This window comes from Balaenoptera borealis (genome assembly GCF_965194805.1).
Source record: "Balaenoptera borealis genome assembly, chromosome: 3".
Lineage (NCBI taxonomy): Eukaryota > Metazoa > Chordata > Mammalia > Artiodactyla > Balaenopteridae > Balaenoptera > Balaenoptera borealis.
Genome location: NC_138866.1, coordinates 172,517,190 through 172,536,787, shown reverse-complemented (window position 1 = coordinate 172,536,787; position 19,598 = coordinate 172,517,190). Strand labels below are relative to the sequence as shown.

The 19,598-nt window shown below is 42.6% G+C and overlaps 1 protein-coding gene across 5 annotated transcripts in view; it reads right to left on the bottom strand.

The window, feature by feature from the left end:
- Positions 1-326: 326 nt before the first annotated feature.
- Positions 327-19,598, bottom strand: part of MSRB2 (methionine sulfoxide reductase B2) — a 38,990-nt gene continuing 19,718 nt past the window's right edge. Inside the window, exons 5-6 of one of the 5 annotated variants that reach the window (XM_082385708.1) lie at positions 13,664-13,755; positions 4,867-12,831 (exon numbers count right to left, since the gene is read on the bottom strand). In XM_082385708.1, the coding sequence (XP_082241834.1) occupies positions 12,753-12,831; positions 13,664-13,755 (171 nt within the window). In that variant the 3' untranslated portion in view covers positions 4,867-12,752. Of the gene's footprint in view, positions 504-4,866; positions 13,756-19,598 lie in introns of those variants that run through there. The other 4 variants (XM_082385709.1, XM_082385710.1, XM_082385713.1 and 1 more) reach the window with 4 other exon arrangements.

The window sequence follows — 19,598 nt, the reverse complement described above, 5'->3', positions numbered from 1 at the left end:
CTTTGTTGTAATGAACAAAACCTGTTCACATGTGTCTGGAAGCTTCCTTCTCCTCTCCGTCCCCAGCTCCAGGGCAGAGTTGCTTTCACTGCTCCCCAAGAACCTGCCCCGATCTCTACAGGGGGAACCTTGAGGCATCATCTGTCTTAGCTTCCTGCCCCCTCCACAGACTTATCACCCGCTCACCTGGCTCTCTCTCTCCTTTCCTCTTCACCAGGGCCGGCCTCTCTCCCGCCTCTGCCTCCCCCCATTCCGCCCCCCCCACGCCCCCGGCTCTGGCCTCCCCCGGACTTGGCCCCAGCGACCACGCCCCGTCTTTCCTCCATCTTCGATCTCCCCAACTCCACTGCTTCTTTTCTCCCAGGTACAACTCTAACTGGACTGTTAAAAAGTACCGAAAACTTAAAGTGGACACATTAAGCATTTTGGCTTTTTAATGTATTTTTAGTGATCAACTCTGAATTATAAAATAGATCTCAAATCCAACAGAGGAGGAGAATGACCTAAGAGGAAAGAAGGGGGTGAGAGATTTTTAGACAATTTATATACACACATACATACATAAATATACATATATATACACACACATATGTATGATAGAATCTATAAACAAAATAGATTTATATATATATAATATATATACATGAGAAAAAATATATATGTTCTCTTTTCTTCCAGAAGGGTCTTGAAAAGGAGAGACATTTTTCAATTTATCAAAATATGAGTTCCAGCACTACTGATTGTAACCACAAAGTGTTGACAATGATTAAGATGTCTAGGGGTTTACAGATTCTTAGAACACTTTCCTAGATATCCTCGCATAGGGATATAGGATTGAGGAGAGTCTCCAGAAATCTTGTTGGTCCCATCCCTATATTTGGATAATCTTCTGGATACCCCAGTGACTTCCCCTTAAAGGAAAACTGTATCTATTGCTTTTTGGGAAGGTCCTTGTTGTTCATGTGAATGACAAAAACCCAGGTATTATTTCAAAAATGGAACAGAGTAAGTAAAAGGAGTGGGAGAAAGGCCCGTGCAGAGGGAAGACCTCCAGGCTTGGTTCTCGACCCCGACCACTGGCAGCACCCCGGGTGGGTACTGCCCGATTGCGCCTGCATGGGGTGTAGCCCGGGCTGAGCAGGCACCAGGTCAGGTATATATATATGGAAGCTATACCCCCAGATATATCATCTGAACAGCAGCAAGATGTTCTGGGTCACACAGGATACATGCTGCCTGGCAACTTGCATGTCTTAACTGCGCCTGCAAGTGTGCTGTCATTTTGATAAAAAGTATGTATTTTCATGGGAGAAGAATGATCTCAGAATATTAGGGTGGGTATCTCTGGGTGTTGGGATTACAGTGATTGAGATGTCCTCTTTTTTGCATATCTGTATTTCCTAAATTTTCCAAATTGAATATTTATTACTTTGATAATAAGGAAATAAAGGTGGTTTACGAATAAATTCTTGTTGAACCTAGGATCAAAGTGAGAAAGGGGTTTTGAGCCCCGAGTGAGGTGTTTTCACCCCTGCCCTCCGTTTTTATTTAATAGGAAGACGTTGGCTTGACTGATACTTCCGCAGGGCGTCCAAATACATTGTCATCAAAACTAGGACATTCTTAGGAGGGAGGGACAATTGACAGATCAGGACAGCCCGGCACACGGGACATAAGGTCATCCTAATGATCACTGTTGGAAGCACTTTGTGCAGCCGTGACCCGGATGGCCAGCCACCCAGCATTCACTGTCATCCGAAGGAGTACTTCCTGGACTCCTACAGTGAACCAGGCATCATGTAGGTCCCGGAAAAACAGCAGTGACCTCGACAGCCTTGGTGCCCCCTCTGAGCCATCACCTCCACGGAGAGGACCTGCCCTGCCTTTGGGGACATCTCCAGGGCCTGCTGCTCTGAGGCAGGGTGATGTCAGACTGGGGCTCTTCATGCTACACCTGAGACTTGCTGTTTAAACCTGCATTCGATGCCTCCCTGGAGCGAGGTGGGGAGACGCTGAGGCTGAGTGGAATCTGGGAAACCATATGGGGACAGCCCATCATCAAGAGGGGAAGAATGTTAAACAAGTAACTACATAATTTATGAATTGCAAATGTAGTAAGTGATTTCAGAGAGTCTGGGGTGTATGAACGGGAGGATCCGACCTGACCCAGGTGCTTACAGGTTTTCCCAAGGAAGTGACAGGAAGCTGAGACCTAAGAGAGAGACAGGAGTGAGGCTGGTGAGAGGGAAGGAAGAGGCCCTTCTCACGTTGAAAAGTGAGAAGGAGCTCACGCCACGTCTGTGCATCCAAACGGGAAGTTCGTGTGCTTGGTTTCTTTCTTTATTTTCCTATATTATTAGAAAAAAATCCCATCCTGCTTTTGAATGCCACATTTCCTTGTGAGCATTTGACTCAGCAATAAAAGGCAACAAGGATAAACTGTAAGCACAGGGTATTATACCCGATGTCTTGTAATAACCCTGTAATGGAGTATAACCTGCAAAAATACTGAATCACTATGCTGTACACCTGAAACTAACACAATATTGTAAATCAAATATATATCAGTAGAAAATAAAAGAGAAGGCTTTCTGGTGGTTTTGAGTAAAGCAGTCTGCAGACTCACTGGTTTCCTGGGACGTGCCCGAGAGTTCGAAGGCAGCCAGGGAGCAGGGGGGAGAAGCCCTTCCTGACGCTGACCCCGGGGGGACAGAACCACCTCTGCTCCAGCCCCTCGAGGCCGGGCGTCCTGTGACTTGTGCTGCTGATGTCCCCACACCGGCCGTGGGCCAGCAGCTGTGTTCTGTCAGGGCCCATCTGTGAGTTTTTACGAGCTGACTGGTTTTGATGTCCCCAACTCCCTGTTGCTTCTTCCTGTGTTAGGGTCTTATCTTTCAAGTGGCCCAGGAATGCAGTATCTGGCTGGGATCACACTGATGGGGCCCAGCCGGGATGATCACTGAGACGGGGGCAAATCTGGTGCTGATGAAAACAGCCTTCTTGCCTCTGCCGGGCTGGCTCGGCCATTTCTGCTGGGGCAGTAGTTTCACTGCCAAGATCTTCACTGGAAGATCAATCTGGGATGTTTGATCCAGGATACATAACTGACCAGGGACGCTGGGGGCTTGCTTGCCTCCTCTCATTGGAATGCTCCTTGTTTTTAGGCCTCTTCATGGACAGGGTTAGGAAATTATTTTTTTTTTAAGATAAAATGAGTTTTATATGATTACATACTTGAATTTCCAACTCAAATTGAAAACTATAGGCTTTTTATGTCACCTTATCTATCATCCATTGGTTTCTCCTCTCTTCCACACCGAAAATCCCAGTTCCCAGTGACACCAACGTAATTGCTCATCTGCCAACACTATGATATGAAAATAGCTTAATTTTTTCTTTGGCAGTTCTTTTTGTCCTAGGTAACAGCCCATTGTGGAGAGACAGTCAGATTACCACGTTTTAAAATTACTTACAATTGTTCCTCTCCCTATGGCAATGCCACTAACATGATAGAGAGTTAGGTTCATTGTTTCACTTTATTCTTGATTATTTGGGGACTGATTTTTTAAATTTAATTTTGTTTCATAATTACGGAAAATATGTTCATGGTTTCTGACCCAAATCTACAAAGGAACGTTTATTTGGAGAAGTTGCCGTCTTTGGTAGATGAAAGTAGCGTATTACACACAGTCCTCCCCACTGTTATACAGCCTGGAGGTCATTTCATGCTGGCAGTGGAGACAGTCTTCATTCCTGTTTTTAATCGGACAGTACTCGTCGTGTGGCCGCATCATAGCTTATTCAACCGTCTCCTGACTGATGCACACTTCGATTGTTTCCAGTCTTTTGCTTTTACAAATGGCGCTGCAGTGAAAATCCTCGTACATTCTCTTTTTCTTATTTTTGCCAATACAGCTTTAGGGTCAATTCCTAGAAGTCAAATTGCTGGGTCAAAGGGTAAACGTACGTTTTCTGGTAGATATCACCAAACTGCCCCGTATGGGGTTGTGCTGTTTCGTATTCCCCAACTGTTTCTCCACACTCTCACCGACAGAGTGTGTTACTGCATTTTTGGACTTTGCCAATCTCAGAGCCCAGAAATACTATCTCAGTGAAGTTGCTAATTTGCTAATGTCATTTTTTTTTACCACTGAAATTAGAATAAAGAGGTAAGAAATGTTTCGTCTAGATAATATTCTCTTTAGTTTCATAGTCATCACAGGTACAAGGGTTACATCCAGGCTTCACTAGCCTGTGGCTACAATATTAAGTCTCATTAACTTTTTTTTTTTTTTAGATTTTGATTGATTGATTGATTGCTATGTTGGGTCTTCATTTCTGTGCTAGGGCTTTCTCTAGTTGTGGCAAGCGGGGGTCACTCTTCATCGCGATGCGCGGGCCTCTCGCTATCGCGGCCTCTCTTGTTGCGGAGCACAGGCGCCAGACGCGCAGGCTCAGTAGTTGTGGCTCACGGGCCCAGTTGCTCCACGGCATGTGGGATCTTCCCAGACCAGGGCACCAACCCGTGTCTGCTGCATTTGTCTCATTAACTTTTTTTTTTTTTTTAATTATTTATTTATTTATTTATTTATGGCTGTGTTGGGTCTTCGTTTCTGTGCGAGGGCTTTCTCTAGTTGTGGCAAGCGGGGGCCACTCTTCATCGCGGTGCGCGGGCCTCTCACTATCGCGGCCTCTCTCGTTGCGGAGCACAGGCTCCAGACGCGCAGGCTCAGTAGTTGTGGCTCACGGGCCTAGTTGCTCCGCGGCATGTGGGATCTTCCCAGACCAGGGCTCGAACCCGTGTGCCCTGCATTGGCAGGCGGATTCTCAACCACTGCGCCACCGGGGAAGCCCTGTCTCATTAACTTTTAATGCCCAAATTACAATAATTTGAGGTTCCCTAAATATACCTTAAAAGGGACACAGCTCTCCTTATGTCTCCCAGTTGTTCTGGGGAGTCTCCAAAGGGGACCTTGAAGGCAGCCACGAACCAGCCTCTTTGCTGCAGTCACCAGGCTGGCTGCTGGCCGGCTCCCTCCCCTGCTATGCAGCTCCTGCCGGTGCAGCGTCCTGGGGTGCGATGACGCATCAGTGGTGGCTGCTGTGAGGACACCAGTGCTGACCGCTTCCCCTCCCCCACCCCACGTGACCACGAGACAGCGCTAGGGCACCGGAAGAGGCTGCTGGAAGGGCCGCCCCCAACACTGTGCCGGACTATCTCCTGACCCCTCCCCTAATTTCTACTATTCTCCTAAAGTGTCTCCAGAAGACCTCAGTCTGCTTTCGGCTGCTGATGCTTATCCAGAATCTTACGGAGATTTTCACGAAAAGGGTTCCTTCCTTGGATGGTTCAAACCCCATCCAAGAGGCCTTCCTCTACTCTATAAAGCAAACGCGTTCGTGCATATGGATGACGCAAGCAGATACGGGAACATCATCTCCATTAACAGCATCTGGTCAGCCCCAAACGTCCCGTCCCACAGGCACCTCCCCGCATCTCACGAGCACATGGCAGAATACACAAGTAGCTGGCTCTGACTTATAACAGTAAGGCAGGAATTACTGATTGAAAACCAACTTACATCAGTTTAAAAGGCAAAACAACTGACAAAGTGGACAAAATTACTGGAAAGTACATTTAAATACAGATCATTCTGAAGTGCACAAACATTAACAATTAAAAATACTAGTGATTCAAAAGATTCATTTTGATCAATATTCTTTCGGAGATTTACTTAGAACCAGAGAGGAAATTTTAAATTCATGGAAAACACTGTTAAGCAAGCAGAGTAAGCACACTGATTTAAAAAAATAGGAAAAACATGCCCCAATTTGGAAACAATTTTCTTAAAAAATACATAAAATTCATAGGACTCATAAACATTATGAACCTCAACCAAACACTCCTACATTTCAAAAACAAATCATGGTAAGTGAAAAAAATGCTTAAAGGCTCATAAAAGGTTGCTAGAATTTTTGTTTGCATTTACTATTTACTGTTTTTTTTCTTTTACTATTTTTACTGTTCCATCTTCTACAATTGGTTATTCGGCGTCGTAAGCTATCATGTATTTGGTTTTAGGTCGGAGCCACTTCTGTTAAGTGCAGACCACTGAGGGGGTCCCTGGGTTCCTGGTGGCTTCCTGTCTATGGCAAAACAATGTGACTTTTTTTTTTTAAAGATTTATTTATTGATTGATTGATTGCTATGTTGGGTCTTCGTTTCTGTGCTAGGGCTTTCTCTAGTTGCGGCAAGTGGGGGCCACTCTTCATCGCTGTGCGCGGGTCTCTCACTATCGTGGCCTCTCTCGTTGCGGAGCACAGGCTCCAGACGCGCAGGCTCAGTAGTTGTGGCTCACGGGCCCAGTCGCTCCGCGGCATGTGGGATCTTCCCAGACCAGGGCTCGAACCCGTGTCCCCTGCATTGGCAGGCAGATTCTCAACCACTGCGCCACCAGGGAAGCCCAACAATGTGACTTTTTGTGCAGACATTCTGGAAGCATCGCTGAACTGAGACTGAACCATGGTCTAGGCTTCACTGAATCCACTGAAGTCATTTTGGAGGTGGTTTGGTCACCATGTCACCACGTGTCATGGTGACAGGGGCCCCTCAGGCTGCTCTTGCCCATCCCACCTGCTTGTGGATTGCCCGAGGGTCTCTGGCCCGGGAAGGAGACCCCAGGGAGCAGCTCTGCCCCTGCAGTCATTCCCATCCTGGAACCTCGGTTTAGCCTAGGATCTGAGGATGACACATGTCTTAGGCTCAGTGGAAATGGTCACCCCAGGGCCTCTCAAAGGGGCTCCCACTCCTGGCTCAGACCCCAGGCCCAGGTGAGGTAGGCTCCACTCCCGCTGAGGATGTTTCTTCTCCGCTGTACCTCATCTTGGTGACTCTCCTCAGTGCCCACCCCCTGTGCAGGTCACCCTGCCCCTTGCCATTTTCGTCCCCCTCTTCTTACATCTTTTGGGGTACCCATAGGGACAAGGATGAGGCCAGAGAGGCACCTAGATGTGAAATTTCAGCATCGGCTGCCTCTTGGGGTCTGAGGGTGAGTGTCTCCTGGCTAGTGTGGGCCCTCTCCCACCTCGTACAGCCTTGGCCCTGCTGCAGGTCTCGGCCCCAATCCGCAGTGTTCGGGCTCCGGGGAGATGGGTGGGTCTGAGGCGATGCAGGATGGCCACCCGCTTAACGTGGAACACTGCTGAAGACAGAGCACGGTTTTTGCAGCTCTCAGAGACTCCTGGTCCTGACTGTGGCCTTGAAAAGTCCTCAAGTCCATTCCTCTGCCTGAAATCAGGATTGTACCTGAACTGTTGTACAAATTTAACATCCTAGAGAAGCCACCTAACCCAATTTCCACCCATGAAGACCGCCTAGGGAAGAGGCTGGCGTGAGGACTCAGGAACCTTGGGTGTCGCTATCGTCACGAGCTACTTCAGTCTCTCTGGGATTCAGTCTAACGGTAAAATGCACAGGGGTTGGACCCAGTGCCTTTTCATTCTCTTCTCTCTGTGGCATTTTACAGTGTTTGCAGTCTGTTACTCTGGGAACAGTCAGTCCTGATAATAGGATGTTATCTGTAGGCAAAGCTCATTGCAGGCTGTGGCCGGCGTCCAGGGAGAGCACAGGTGTCCCAGGCTCTCCGCCAGCACTCGCCCCGGCAGTTGGTTTCTTATCATTAGTCCCCAGCAATGGAGACTGGAGGGGAGTGCTGGTGACCCCCAGAAGGACGCCAGGAATAGGCATCAAGTCCAGTTCTCAAGTTAACGATGCACTAAGAGATTCACGGACACCAAGAGCTTCCTCGACACTTGAGAGGCCTCCAGTGACTCCAAGAGCTGGCAATCGGTGAAGATGGGGATCCCGAGTGAAGCAGTGCCCGAGGCTGAAATCAATCAAGCAGCGGTGCTTATGGAGTAACGCGTAGAATATAGATGCTTTTAATTGCTAATTGTTCTTGAGACGCCTACCAAGATTTTTTTTTTTTAATGTGGCCTAAATGTTCTCCTCGCAGGCACAGTGAAGGAATTACAGTTTATTCACAGGCTGACATGCTGCTGATTGAAGTACAAAGAAGGGTAATCAAGGTTAGTTTTGTTTTTTTCATATGGCTTTTAACATTTACAAAGAAAATGATTTCAAGGGGTACACGCTAGAAAGAAACAAGCTGTACGCAGTTACCAATCAGTCAAATACTCGGATTACTAAGACTATCCCGCCCCACCCTCATCTTACCACCCCTCCCCCATAATCAGCATCTAAATGCAACAGGAATTACTCTTTTGTTCATGACTCTCAGGGGAGACTCCAGGACCCAGGCATGGGTAACTTCATTGAGACAAACATCCTTCCCTGACCCAGGCAGGGTCCCTCGCAGGATGCCCCCAGTTCAGATGAAATGAGCAGAAGTCTCTTTGTCTCCCATCCCTGTTCCCCAGAACTAGACTTGGGGGCCCCTCTATAGTGAGTTTTAATATGGGAGAAAGGTCAGCAAGTATGAGGACAGGAAATTGGACCCATGTGACAGCAAGCCCGCAGAATACTGGTTCTTTGAAGAATTCCTCTCTTGCTGGTGTATTGAGAAAATGGCCTTTTCCTGGAGTCCTGAGGCTCCAGTGATGTCTCTCGGGGCACCTTACAATGTCAGTGGGTTGACAGACCTGGGAAACTCAAGGTCACTGGTGATATAATGTGTTCAGATTGTCCTTGCATCATGGGGGATGGATAATGGTGTTTACGGCCTATGCCAGGGCAGAATCAAGCCACGATAACCCTTGAGAAACATCCTTGGGCTATTCCTAAGGACAGGCTTTCTTAAACCCCTCAGAGCACCGGTGAGCTCCAACATACAGGAAGAAGCCCTCCAGAGTCATCAACCAGCCTTCAGACTGAGGTCTATACCTTTTTAAGGCACGAGTGCCCACTGGGTCACATTTTAAACTCAGTTTTTTAGCCAAGCCTAACTTCATGATTCAGGACAAGATGTGTACGCAGGTGGCAATGTGACCTGTCTGCCCCACCCTTTCCTAAGTCCAACACCAGCCAATGGAACTATTCAGATCCTTCCATCGCTCCAAAGGAAACCAGGGTTCAGAGGAGCATACACAAACCAAGAAGAAAGTCAGAGAGCAGCAAGAAGGAGCTCTCTACAAAAAGCAGCCCTGCATCCTCGGCTTCGCTGCTGTTTTATTTTTTATTCTAATTATTTGTTTCCAAATGTAACTAATCTCTGCCATTTTCCCTGGGATGTAGCCCTGCTTCTGGTTCAGTGTCTTGGTTGGGGTGTGGTGGGGGGCACAGTTTCAGGCTTCTGCTTGAGCCTTTGTATCACGATTGTCCTTGCTCCACAGATGGGGTCCTGCCGGCTGGGAGGTATATGCGTCCTAAGTACTCAGGGGCCGGCTAACGGATCTATGGGCTCAGTGATCCCCTGGTGAATGAATCTGGGCCAGGCCCACGCGCTCTGTGTATCTCCACTGTGACCACGGTGCTTTTGGGGTCCCTGGAGTCAGTGACAGCTCAGATCCCGTATCCAACAGACCTCAAAGTTCGAGGTTTTCTCCTCTCTAGTGTACAGTGACTACAGCACAGGGCTCTGTGTCCCTTTGGGGAAAGATTAGGGGAATTAGTACCACCTTAAAGACTTAAAGGATACGGGGTGGCGTCCCCAGTTCATCTCCACTTAACGCACCATATTGGAAAGAGCAGACGGCCACTGTGTATTCAGTCCCTATGTCATTCTTCTCTGGCTGCTCTTCCGCCACACAGGTCTCCTCAGTTTCTAAACACCCCTCCACATAACCTTTACAGTGTGCAGTTCCCTCTGCCTGGAATAGCTTCCCTCATCTCCAAGTCTTTCCATGGTACCTTCTTAGTGAGGCATCCCTGATCACCCTATCTAAAACTGTAACCCACCCAACGTGCCCTATCCTCTTTCCAGGCTTAATTTTTCTCCATAGCACTTAGCACCACCTAAAATTTTACTGTATTTATTAATTGATTCTGTTGCCAGTCTCCCCTACTAGAATGGATGCTCCAAATGAGGACAGGACTCAGATGTTGTGCTGTTGACGGCTGGGTCTCTGGTACCTAGGAGGGAGCCCAGCATAGGGCAGGTACCCCTTAAATACTTGTTAAATACACGACTGAATGGATGAGTGATGTTGGCTTAACCCCCCTCCACCCCCAGGAGACCCAGCCTTTTCTGAATGCTTCCTGTCTCACTTCCTATTAGAGTCCCACCTCCACTGCCCACAACATGCCTTGACCATTTTCTCTTAGGTCCTGCAGGCCAAGCAATGTAATTGGAAACAGGAGTGTTTCATGCAGGTTCTATTTTTGTTTTGTCTTGAACTGGAGTGACCTCCAAAGAATCTTAATTTTTCATACTGACCAGAGTAAAAGCCGAATGATTCTTTTAATATCCCAATGAAATTATTTTGTTAGAAATTTGCTTAATGTTTTCACATCTATTTTCTTGGGTGAAATTGGTTTATAGATCTCCTTCTTTTGTGTTATCCTCTACCTTGGATGGGATTTAATGTTCATTGTTACGTTATTTTCCCAACTATTAAATTGACTTTCTCTCCCCCTTCCCTCATCCCACCAACCCAGGAACTATGTCATGGCACAGGAATTACTGGAGGTTTGAAAGAACTCGCTCATGAAACTCTCCAGGCCCAGAGTCATTTTTGCAGGCAACTATGAATAATTTCTAGTCCTCTATGCACATTAGTCTATTTGGGCATTACAGATTTTATTATAGTAATTTTGATCACTTAATATTTTCTGCAAAAATCATACACTTCACCCATCTTTTTCAGTTGAGCTCTACAAGAGCATGTTAGCAATTTTTAAATTTCCTGTATCTGTTTTTATACCCTGCATTTCATATCTAATTTTAGTTCAGATAAATATTCTTTTCTTCTAGATTAACTACTAGAAGTTTGTTTTATACTGTTGTTTTTCAGAGACCCATTTCTTTGATGTTTTACTCTTACTATATTTTTCTCCTAATTCATTAATGTCTCCTTTTGTCGTTTCTTTATTCTATTTTCCTTAAGATCACCTTATTCTTTTTTTCTACCTTCTTTAAATGAATCTTTAACTTCATTTATTTTCTCTTATAAATAAAAAAAGCATTTAAGGCTATGACTATAGTATTAAAAGCACCCTATAATTTTTTATATGTAGTGTTACTTCCTAAAAGTCATATAATAAAGAACTTGTCTGGTCTTTGTCCTGGGTTCCTGGGATGGAGCCTTTAAACCATTGGAAGTTCCCGAGGGATGTCTGAGTCTTTGTTATTCATAATGAGCACTGGACTATACCTGAGTTTATGCTAAGGAGGTGACTCAGGTGGGAGCTGGTCTTGCTGGAAAGACCAACCATGTGATCAGAGGATTTTAGCTTTGAGCCATGAGATATCAGCCAGCCCAACCTCCTGACTCCGGGTAGGGAAGGGGGAATAGAGATTGAGTTCAATCACGTGAGCAATGCAATCAATCATGCTAGGTAATGAAACCCCAATAAAAACTCTGAATGCTGAGGCTTGGGTGAGCCTCCCGGTGGCTGTGCCGGGACCGTGGTGCATCCTGGCTCCACAGGGAGAGGGCGCCAGAGCTCTGTGTCGGGACCTCACCCTATGTGTCTCTTCACTGACTGGTCTTGATTTGTATCGTTTAGAGTAAAACTGTAATAATAAGCATAGCACTTTCCTGAGTTCTGTGAGTCATTCCAGTGAATTATTGAAGCTGAGGGGGTCGTAAGAGCACCCCTGGATTGTAGCCAGTTGGTCAGAAGTGCAGGTGGCCTAGGGACCCCCAAAATGTGCCTGGCATCTGACACGAGGGCAGTCTTATTGGGGATCATGCCCCAAACCTGTGGAGAGGGTGCAGCTCCGGATGGTTTGTGTCAGAAATTCACTGCAGCACTGCAGTTTATATGTTATTTAATATTTTATTTTTTTAACACAAGTATATAATTCAATCTCTTTGCTCTAGTCATTTGACATTCCTTCTAGATCTTAAGATATAATTCAAAACAATTATGGGGTGTTGTTTTGTTTTTTGCTTGCTGTTGCTGTGAACAAAGAGGAGCAGAGGTGCTCCAATCCACCAGTACATAATCCAATGATCATTTCATCAGTCATAACTCTCTGTAGTTATTCAAACAAGTCATGGTTTCAACTTCTTTCTGACTATATCCCCTTTATTTTTTACACTGTGTGTATGTGTGCTGATTTGATGGTAGGCATGAAGTTCCTGGATATGAGGTTAATCTATAAAGTTGTTAATTCAATAAAAAATGATTGAGGTTCTCTCCTGTGGCCAAAGAAAGACATGCCTGGAGAGCAGATGAAAACCGTTTTCTATTAAATTGCTATTATTCCTCTGCATGCATTACTCGGTGCTTCAGTGTGAGAACGCTCACACAGTACTTGGTTGGAGTGGCAGAGGCCTCCAGAAAGCAGGGTAGACTAGTGCAGCAATCGATGCTTCTATTTTTTAGGAAAGGTCCTTCTTAAAAGAAAATATGGTCAGAGTGGAAATGTAACAGCTGTGGCAAGCACACCTGAAATCAGGCAAATCACCTTGAGAAAGAGTGCTCCAAAGGTAGGCAATGAATGGGGCGAAGGATCCTGTCTGATTAGTCATTATTTTCTGAATGGGTCTTTCCCACCCTCTTAGTCTGGGAGATTATATCTGAGATGCCATGAGAACCCAGCAGCCTGAATCATAGTCGCTGACAATTAGAGCAACTTCAATTTCTTTAAGCTGTGAGAGGTGCAAAGAAAAAGAAAAGGAGCAGAGACAAGCAGAGTGGGCCCTCTGGAAATAAAAAAAACAAAAATGGAAATCAACATCTAATATCAAGGAAAAATGGCCACCATATAAATATACAACTATTCTTCCTGGAATTCTTTCTTTTCTAGAATAAATACATTTCCTCAAACAGTTATACAGGGATTAAAAAATAAAATATTAGAACCCAACTGACAGGCTAATGAAATTGGCACCAGTGATTCTTTTTTTAACCCACAGCATAACATCCAGCAAATGGAATCTGTGGTCCTTAATAATGATTTATATTTTTTATAATATGATAATAACCAGCTATTAACGGTGATTTACATTTTTGCAACATGATCTCAACTGGCTGTAATATAATGAATATATTTTAAAACCCACAAAAGTTTAGGAGCCAGAATACAGCACATAAGTTGTATTCACAGCCAGTATCCTGCACAAAATATCTTGATTCATCACATACCACAAGAGGAGTTAAAAGGCCTTTGGCTGGAACCTCCATCTTCCAGTAATTCACCAAAATTACAGGCACAAGGGAAAGAGAAGAGGAACGTGTTATATGTTCTCTAGGCCTTTAGAAAGCCTGGAGTTGTTTCTTTGGCCATGTACATGCGAATTTGCCAGAAAGGTGATACTGCAGATGTCAAGGGAAGGGCACGGTTAAAAACGCATGCCCCACCACTGCTCCCATCGGCATGCCTTTGGTGTCGTTGAAAACCAACAAGGGCAAGATTTTTGCCAAGAGAATCAATGTACATTCTGCGCACATGAAGCACTCCCAGACCTGAGATAGCTTTCCGAAACACATGAAGGAGAATGACCAGAAAAAGAAGGAAGATAAAGACAAAGGTACCTGCATTCAACTGAAGCCCAGCCTGCTCCACCCAGAGAAGCCCACTGTATGAGAACCAGCAGAGGGGCGTCTGAGCTGCTGGAACCTATTCCCTAGGAATTTATGAGAAAAGAAAAAAAAAAAGGCTATTAGGTATCAAGGAAATCACAATATAAATTTCTCTGTTAAAGACCACCTGTTACATATTTCTGTGTTCTATAAGGCCAATATATACATCTGAAAAAGCAATAAAGCAAAATTAGGGATGACAATCTTTTATGAAAATTGAGTCAAAACAAGGGTCTTGTCCACCTCGTCTTTGACAATACTCAAGGCCCCGTAACTCCACTAACATGCACTGTGGTTTTCAATCAGTGTTAGGCAAAGGGCCCCTTTGAAGATCTGATAAGTTAAAAAACTCTCCCCAGAAAAAAAAAAACACATGTAAGTCACTTTTAAAAAAACAATTTCAGGGGTTCATGACTCCCCTCAAGCCCATTAAAGGATCTTAGATTAAGAAGTGAATCCACAGAGCATAGCCATGAGTTATAGGTTGGAAAAAATTTAAATTAAGACTTGGCCAATAGCTTTTGGCTTCAGAAAAATTTCTCAATGATGAGCCTCTAAAACATTGATTTTTAATCTGTACAGCTTCCTGGCGAGCCAGGAAGAATGTATATCACCAGAAGAATGTACAACATCATTGAATAAAAATCCAATTAAAGTTCTGGAGACCATGCCAGAAAGGAGGACACACCACTGAGAAAAGTACTGGCAACTGAGAGTCTTACGTTTCCACTTCCAAGAACAATGACTAAGGTGACTCCAGATGACTGTGCTTCTGCAGAAAACAACCAGAAGACTGAACATAATACACAGAGCAACTACCTGAAAGGACTGGAGAGTAACAAGAAGCAAATGACCTCCAGTGAAGAATGCAAGCTCTCCTTGAAGAAGGCACAAGGGAGCCACAGCAGCTGGTCTCATCTGCCCAGATTTTAGCCCGGGGCTAAGAGAAGCCTGCGGTGCACTCAGAGGCAGTGGCGGGGTCGGGGTGGGCGGTGTCATGGCAATACTAGAAAATATGTTGATAGTATATCATATAAATATGATAATGAAAATACACATATCAAAATTTGTGAGATGTAGGCAAAATAGGGTATACAGGGAAATTCAGAATTTTAAATGCCTATGTGGGAAAAGAAAAAAAGGTCTAAAACTCAATGATCTAAGCTTCTACTTTAAGAAACTACAAAAAGAAGAATAAATTATACCCAAAGCAAACAAAAGGAAGAATAAAGAGTAGAAATCAATAAAACTGAAAACAGAAAATAATAGAGAATATCAGTAAACCCAAAACCTACCCTTTGAAATAAATCCAAGAAAACTAAAAAACTTCTAGCTAGAGTGATGAAGAAAATGGAAGACACAAATTCCCAGTATTAGGAATGAAAGAAGGAGCCTCACCACATGCCCTTCAGACACTAAAAGGATAATAAGAGACTATTATGAACAATCTAATGCCTACAAGTTTGACAATCTAGATGAAATAAACACATTCCTTAAAAGAAACAATTTACCAAAAGTGGCTTAAGAAAACTTGACAGACCTATATAAATTAAGGAAATTGAATCCACAATTAAGAACCTCCCCACATAGAAAACTTCAGATACAGATGGCTTCACTGGTAAATTCCATCAAACATTTAAGGAAGAAATAATACCAGTCTTAAAAAAACTTTTTCAGAAAATAGAAGAGGGAGCATTTCCCAGCTCATTTTATGATGCTAACATTACCTTGATTACAAAATCAAAGACATCACAAGGGAAATGCGGAGCAATATCACTCATGAACACAGATATAAAAATTCTCAACAAAATATTAGAAAATAAAACCCAACAGGATTCAAAAAGGATACTACTATACATCATGTTCAAGTAAGGTTCATCTCAGAATGCAAGGTTGGTTTAACATTAGAAAATCAACCAATGTAATTCACCACATTAATAAAATATAGGAGAACCACATAATTATTTCAATAGATGCAGAAAAAAAATCTGATAAAAATCAACACTCATGATAAAATCTCTCAGCAACTAGGAATAGGAGTCTTCCTCATCTGATTAATGTCATCTATGAAAAATCTACAGCTAACATTATATTCAGTGGTGAAAGATTTCATGTTTTCTATCTAAAATTAGAAACAAGGCAAAGCAAAGATACCCACTCTCACTATGTTGATTTAACTTTGTACTGTAAGGCCCAGGTAGTGAATAAAGCAGGAAAAAGAAATAAAAGGCAGATTGGAAAGGAAGAAGTAAAACTGTCTTATTTGTTGACAATATGATTGTGAATGCAGAAAACTCTAGGGAATTCAGAAAAAAGCTAAGAAAGTCAATTTAGCAAGTTTGCAGTATACAAGGTCAAAACACAAAAGCTAATTGTATTTCTATATAACAGCAAGAAACAATTTAAACAACTCAATTTATAATGTCATTAAGAAAATTAAAACACTTTGGGATAAATTTAACAAAATAAGAATCACACACTGAAAGCTACAAAATATTTAAAGAAAAATTAAAGAAGACTTAAATAAATGGAGGGATATACCAGGCTCATGGATTGGGGGACCAAACATTATTATGATGTCAATCTCCCCTAATTGATCTAATATAATTCAAGATAATTTAAAAATTTATATGGAAATGCAAAAGAACCAGCATAGCCAAAACAATTTTGAAAAAGAACAAAGCTGGAAACCCATATTGATCTGATTTTACGACTTGCTATAAAGCAATTATTAATCAACATAATGCCATAAGGATAGACATATCAACGGAACAGAGGGTCCAGAAATAGACCCACACTTATATGGTAAATTAATTTTTGTAAAAATGTCAAGGACATTCAAGAAAGTCTTCAACAAATGGTGCTGGGGCAACTGGCCATCTGTAGGGGGGAAAAAAAGGAAGTGTTGACAAGGATGTGGGGCAACTGGATGTTCATTTGTTGCTGTTGGGAATACAAAATAGAACAGCCACTTTGAAAAAACATACACAGTACCTTATGAAGTTAAATATATATTTCACTCCCAGAGAAATGAAAACGTAAGTCTACACAACAGTGTGTATATAAATGTTCATAGCAGCACTATTTGTAACAGCCAAAAGTGGAAGCAACCCAAATGTCTGTTAACTGGTGAATAGATAAATTGTTTACCCATGGGTAGACTATGGTATACTGCTCAGCAACAAAAAGGAACAAATCACAGTATAACATGGATGAATCTTAAAACTGTTAGGCCAAGTGAAACGCTTCAAATACAAATGGCTGCATACTATATATTTCCATTTATGTAGAATGCTAGACAAGGCAATGCTCTAGTGACAGAAATATCAGTAGTTGGCTGGGGTCGGGGTGGGGGAGGGATTAATTAATTTTAGGGTAAGGGAATTGTTCTGTATCTTGATTGTAGTAGAGGTTACATGATTGTTTGAAATTATTAACATTCAGCAAATTTTTCACTTAAAGTAACTGTATGTAAATAATTTAAAATAGGAGTGCTTGATTCTGATTGTGGGTCACAGACATTATAATAATGGAAAGAGGACTGGCTGTGTTGTCTAGAGACCTGTGTTGTAGGCTTGACTTGGCTTCTTAAGCATTATCTAATTTGGAATAATTCACTTAACCTTCCTGAGCTTCCACTCCAAATACAAAATAGCAAAAAAACATACTGTCTTTGTCTTCCTCACAGGGACATTTGTGAGGGCAAAGTTAAAAGGCGTTGGATACTAAAACTGTGAGCTATTATCCAGGAGCAATGAGTAGCTAGCAGCATACCAGCACTCTCATCCAGGACAACTAGAGCTAGGCAAAATACAGAAATTATTTATTAATTTATAAATATGTATTACATTTATTAATTTATAAATTATTAAGTAATTACAAATTATTATCTCTGTAGACAACAGAAAGGTTCTGAGGTAACAAGAAATAAAGGGGCTAAGATTCCTGTACTAGTTTTCTATTGCTGCTGTTACCAACCAACCACAAAGTGGGTGGCTTAAGACAACACACTTATTACCTTGCAGTTACTCGGAAGTCTGAAAACAGTCTCACTGGGATAAAGAAGATGTCGGCAGGGCTGTGTTCCTTTCTGAGGCTCTAGGGGAGAATCCATTTTCTTGCCTTTTCCAGCTCCTAGAAACTATTCACATTCTTGGGCTCATGGTCCTCTTCTTCCATCTTCAAAGCCAGCAATGCAGCATCTCTCCGACCCTTCTTCCATCATCACATCTCTCCCTGACCCCAGCCAGGAAAGGTTTACTTCTAAAGACTCATGTGATTAGAATGGACCCATCCAGAGAATCCAGGATAATCTGTCTCCCTGTATCAAGGTCTTTAATTCATTCACATCTGAAAAGACCCTTTTACCATGAAAGTAATGTATTTACAGGTCTGGGGATTAGGATATGGACATCTCTGGGGAGCCATTATTCTGTCTGCCACAACTCCAGAGAGGGAAGAACCCCACAGAGCCCCTTTTATCCTGGGATCATTTGCCAATTCTAAACTCTGCCAAGAGCCTTAGAATTTAGGCTTTGTACCCACAAAGGGCATCTGCTAGGGGACACAGAAATGAGCAGAGCATTTATAACAGAGACTTGGGGACCCTAAGTAAATGGCTACTTTTCATCTTAGCACATTTGATGAATATGGGATCTGCGTAGGTCAGGGTGCTAAAACCCTAAGTGGAAAGCCTCTGAAATGCAGAGCACTGTTTTTCGTCAGTTTTGTGAGCAGAGATTAAAAGTTCAACCTATTTCAGGAGGAAAGGCCTCATAGAATTTTATTTTTGTCTGTTGAAGACGGAGAACTTTAACAGAGAACTGGAATCCATAAAAAAGAATCAAATGGTTATTTTAGGAGTACCACACTTAAAATTAAGAATGCATAAGATGTGTTTAACAGCAGACTAGACAAGCAAAAGGATAAGATTAGTAAATAAGAGAAGAGGTTGACAGAATATCCACATAGAAATACAGATATTTAAAAGAACGGGAAGATACAGAAAAGAGCCTTAGAGATATGTGGGGTGCAATAAATGGTCTAAAATTTGTGTAATTCAAAAGGAGAGAGTCTAGGGAAAAAAAGAAAGAGATAATAACAAAACTGATGAAAGTATCAACCTAAGATTCAAAGAGCTCTGTGAACCCCAAGCACAATAAATACAAAGACAACCACACCAGGGCACATTACAAATTGCTGAAAATCAAATAAAAAGAGAAAATCACAGAAACAGTTGTGGGGGGAGGGGAACACATTACCTTCAGAGGAGCAACAATTGCACTGACAGCTGATTTCTCAGGAGAAACTATAGAAGCCATAAGACAATTGAATGAAACTGTAAAATGTTTAGAATTAGACATTCTATGTCCAGGGAAATTAGAATTCTATGTCCAGGGAAAAGGATTCTTCAAAAATAAAAGGAGACCCAAAGGTATACATTAAATATGTGCAATTTTTAAATATATCAATTGTACCTCAATAAAGCTTTAAAAAAAGGAAAGGCGAATAAATACATTTTCTTGCCAATAAAAACTGAGAAGATTCATCATGAGAAATCATGAACTAAAAGAAAAAAGAGTTCTTCAAGCAGAAGAAAAAAAAATCCCACAAGGAAACATGGGATTTCAGGAAGAAATAAAGAGCAACAGAAACAGCAAATATGTAGGTAAACATAAATGAATATCAACATATACACTAACAATGATTTGTGGGGTTTATATGTATATAAAATTAAATACATGACAATAGTAACACAAAATATGGGAGGATGTTAATGAAATTAAAGTGTTCTAAGGTTAACATTCTTGGAAAAGTAGAAAAAATTAATAATTTTAGTATGACGGTAATAAGTTAAGGATGGATGTTGTGATTTCCAGGGTAAGTA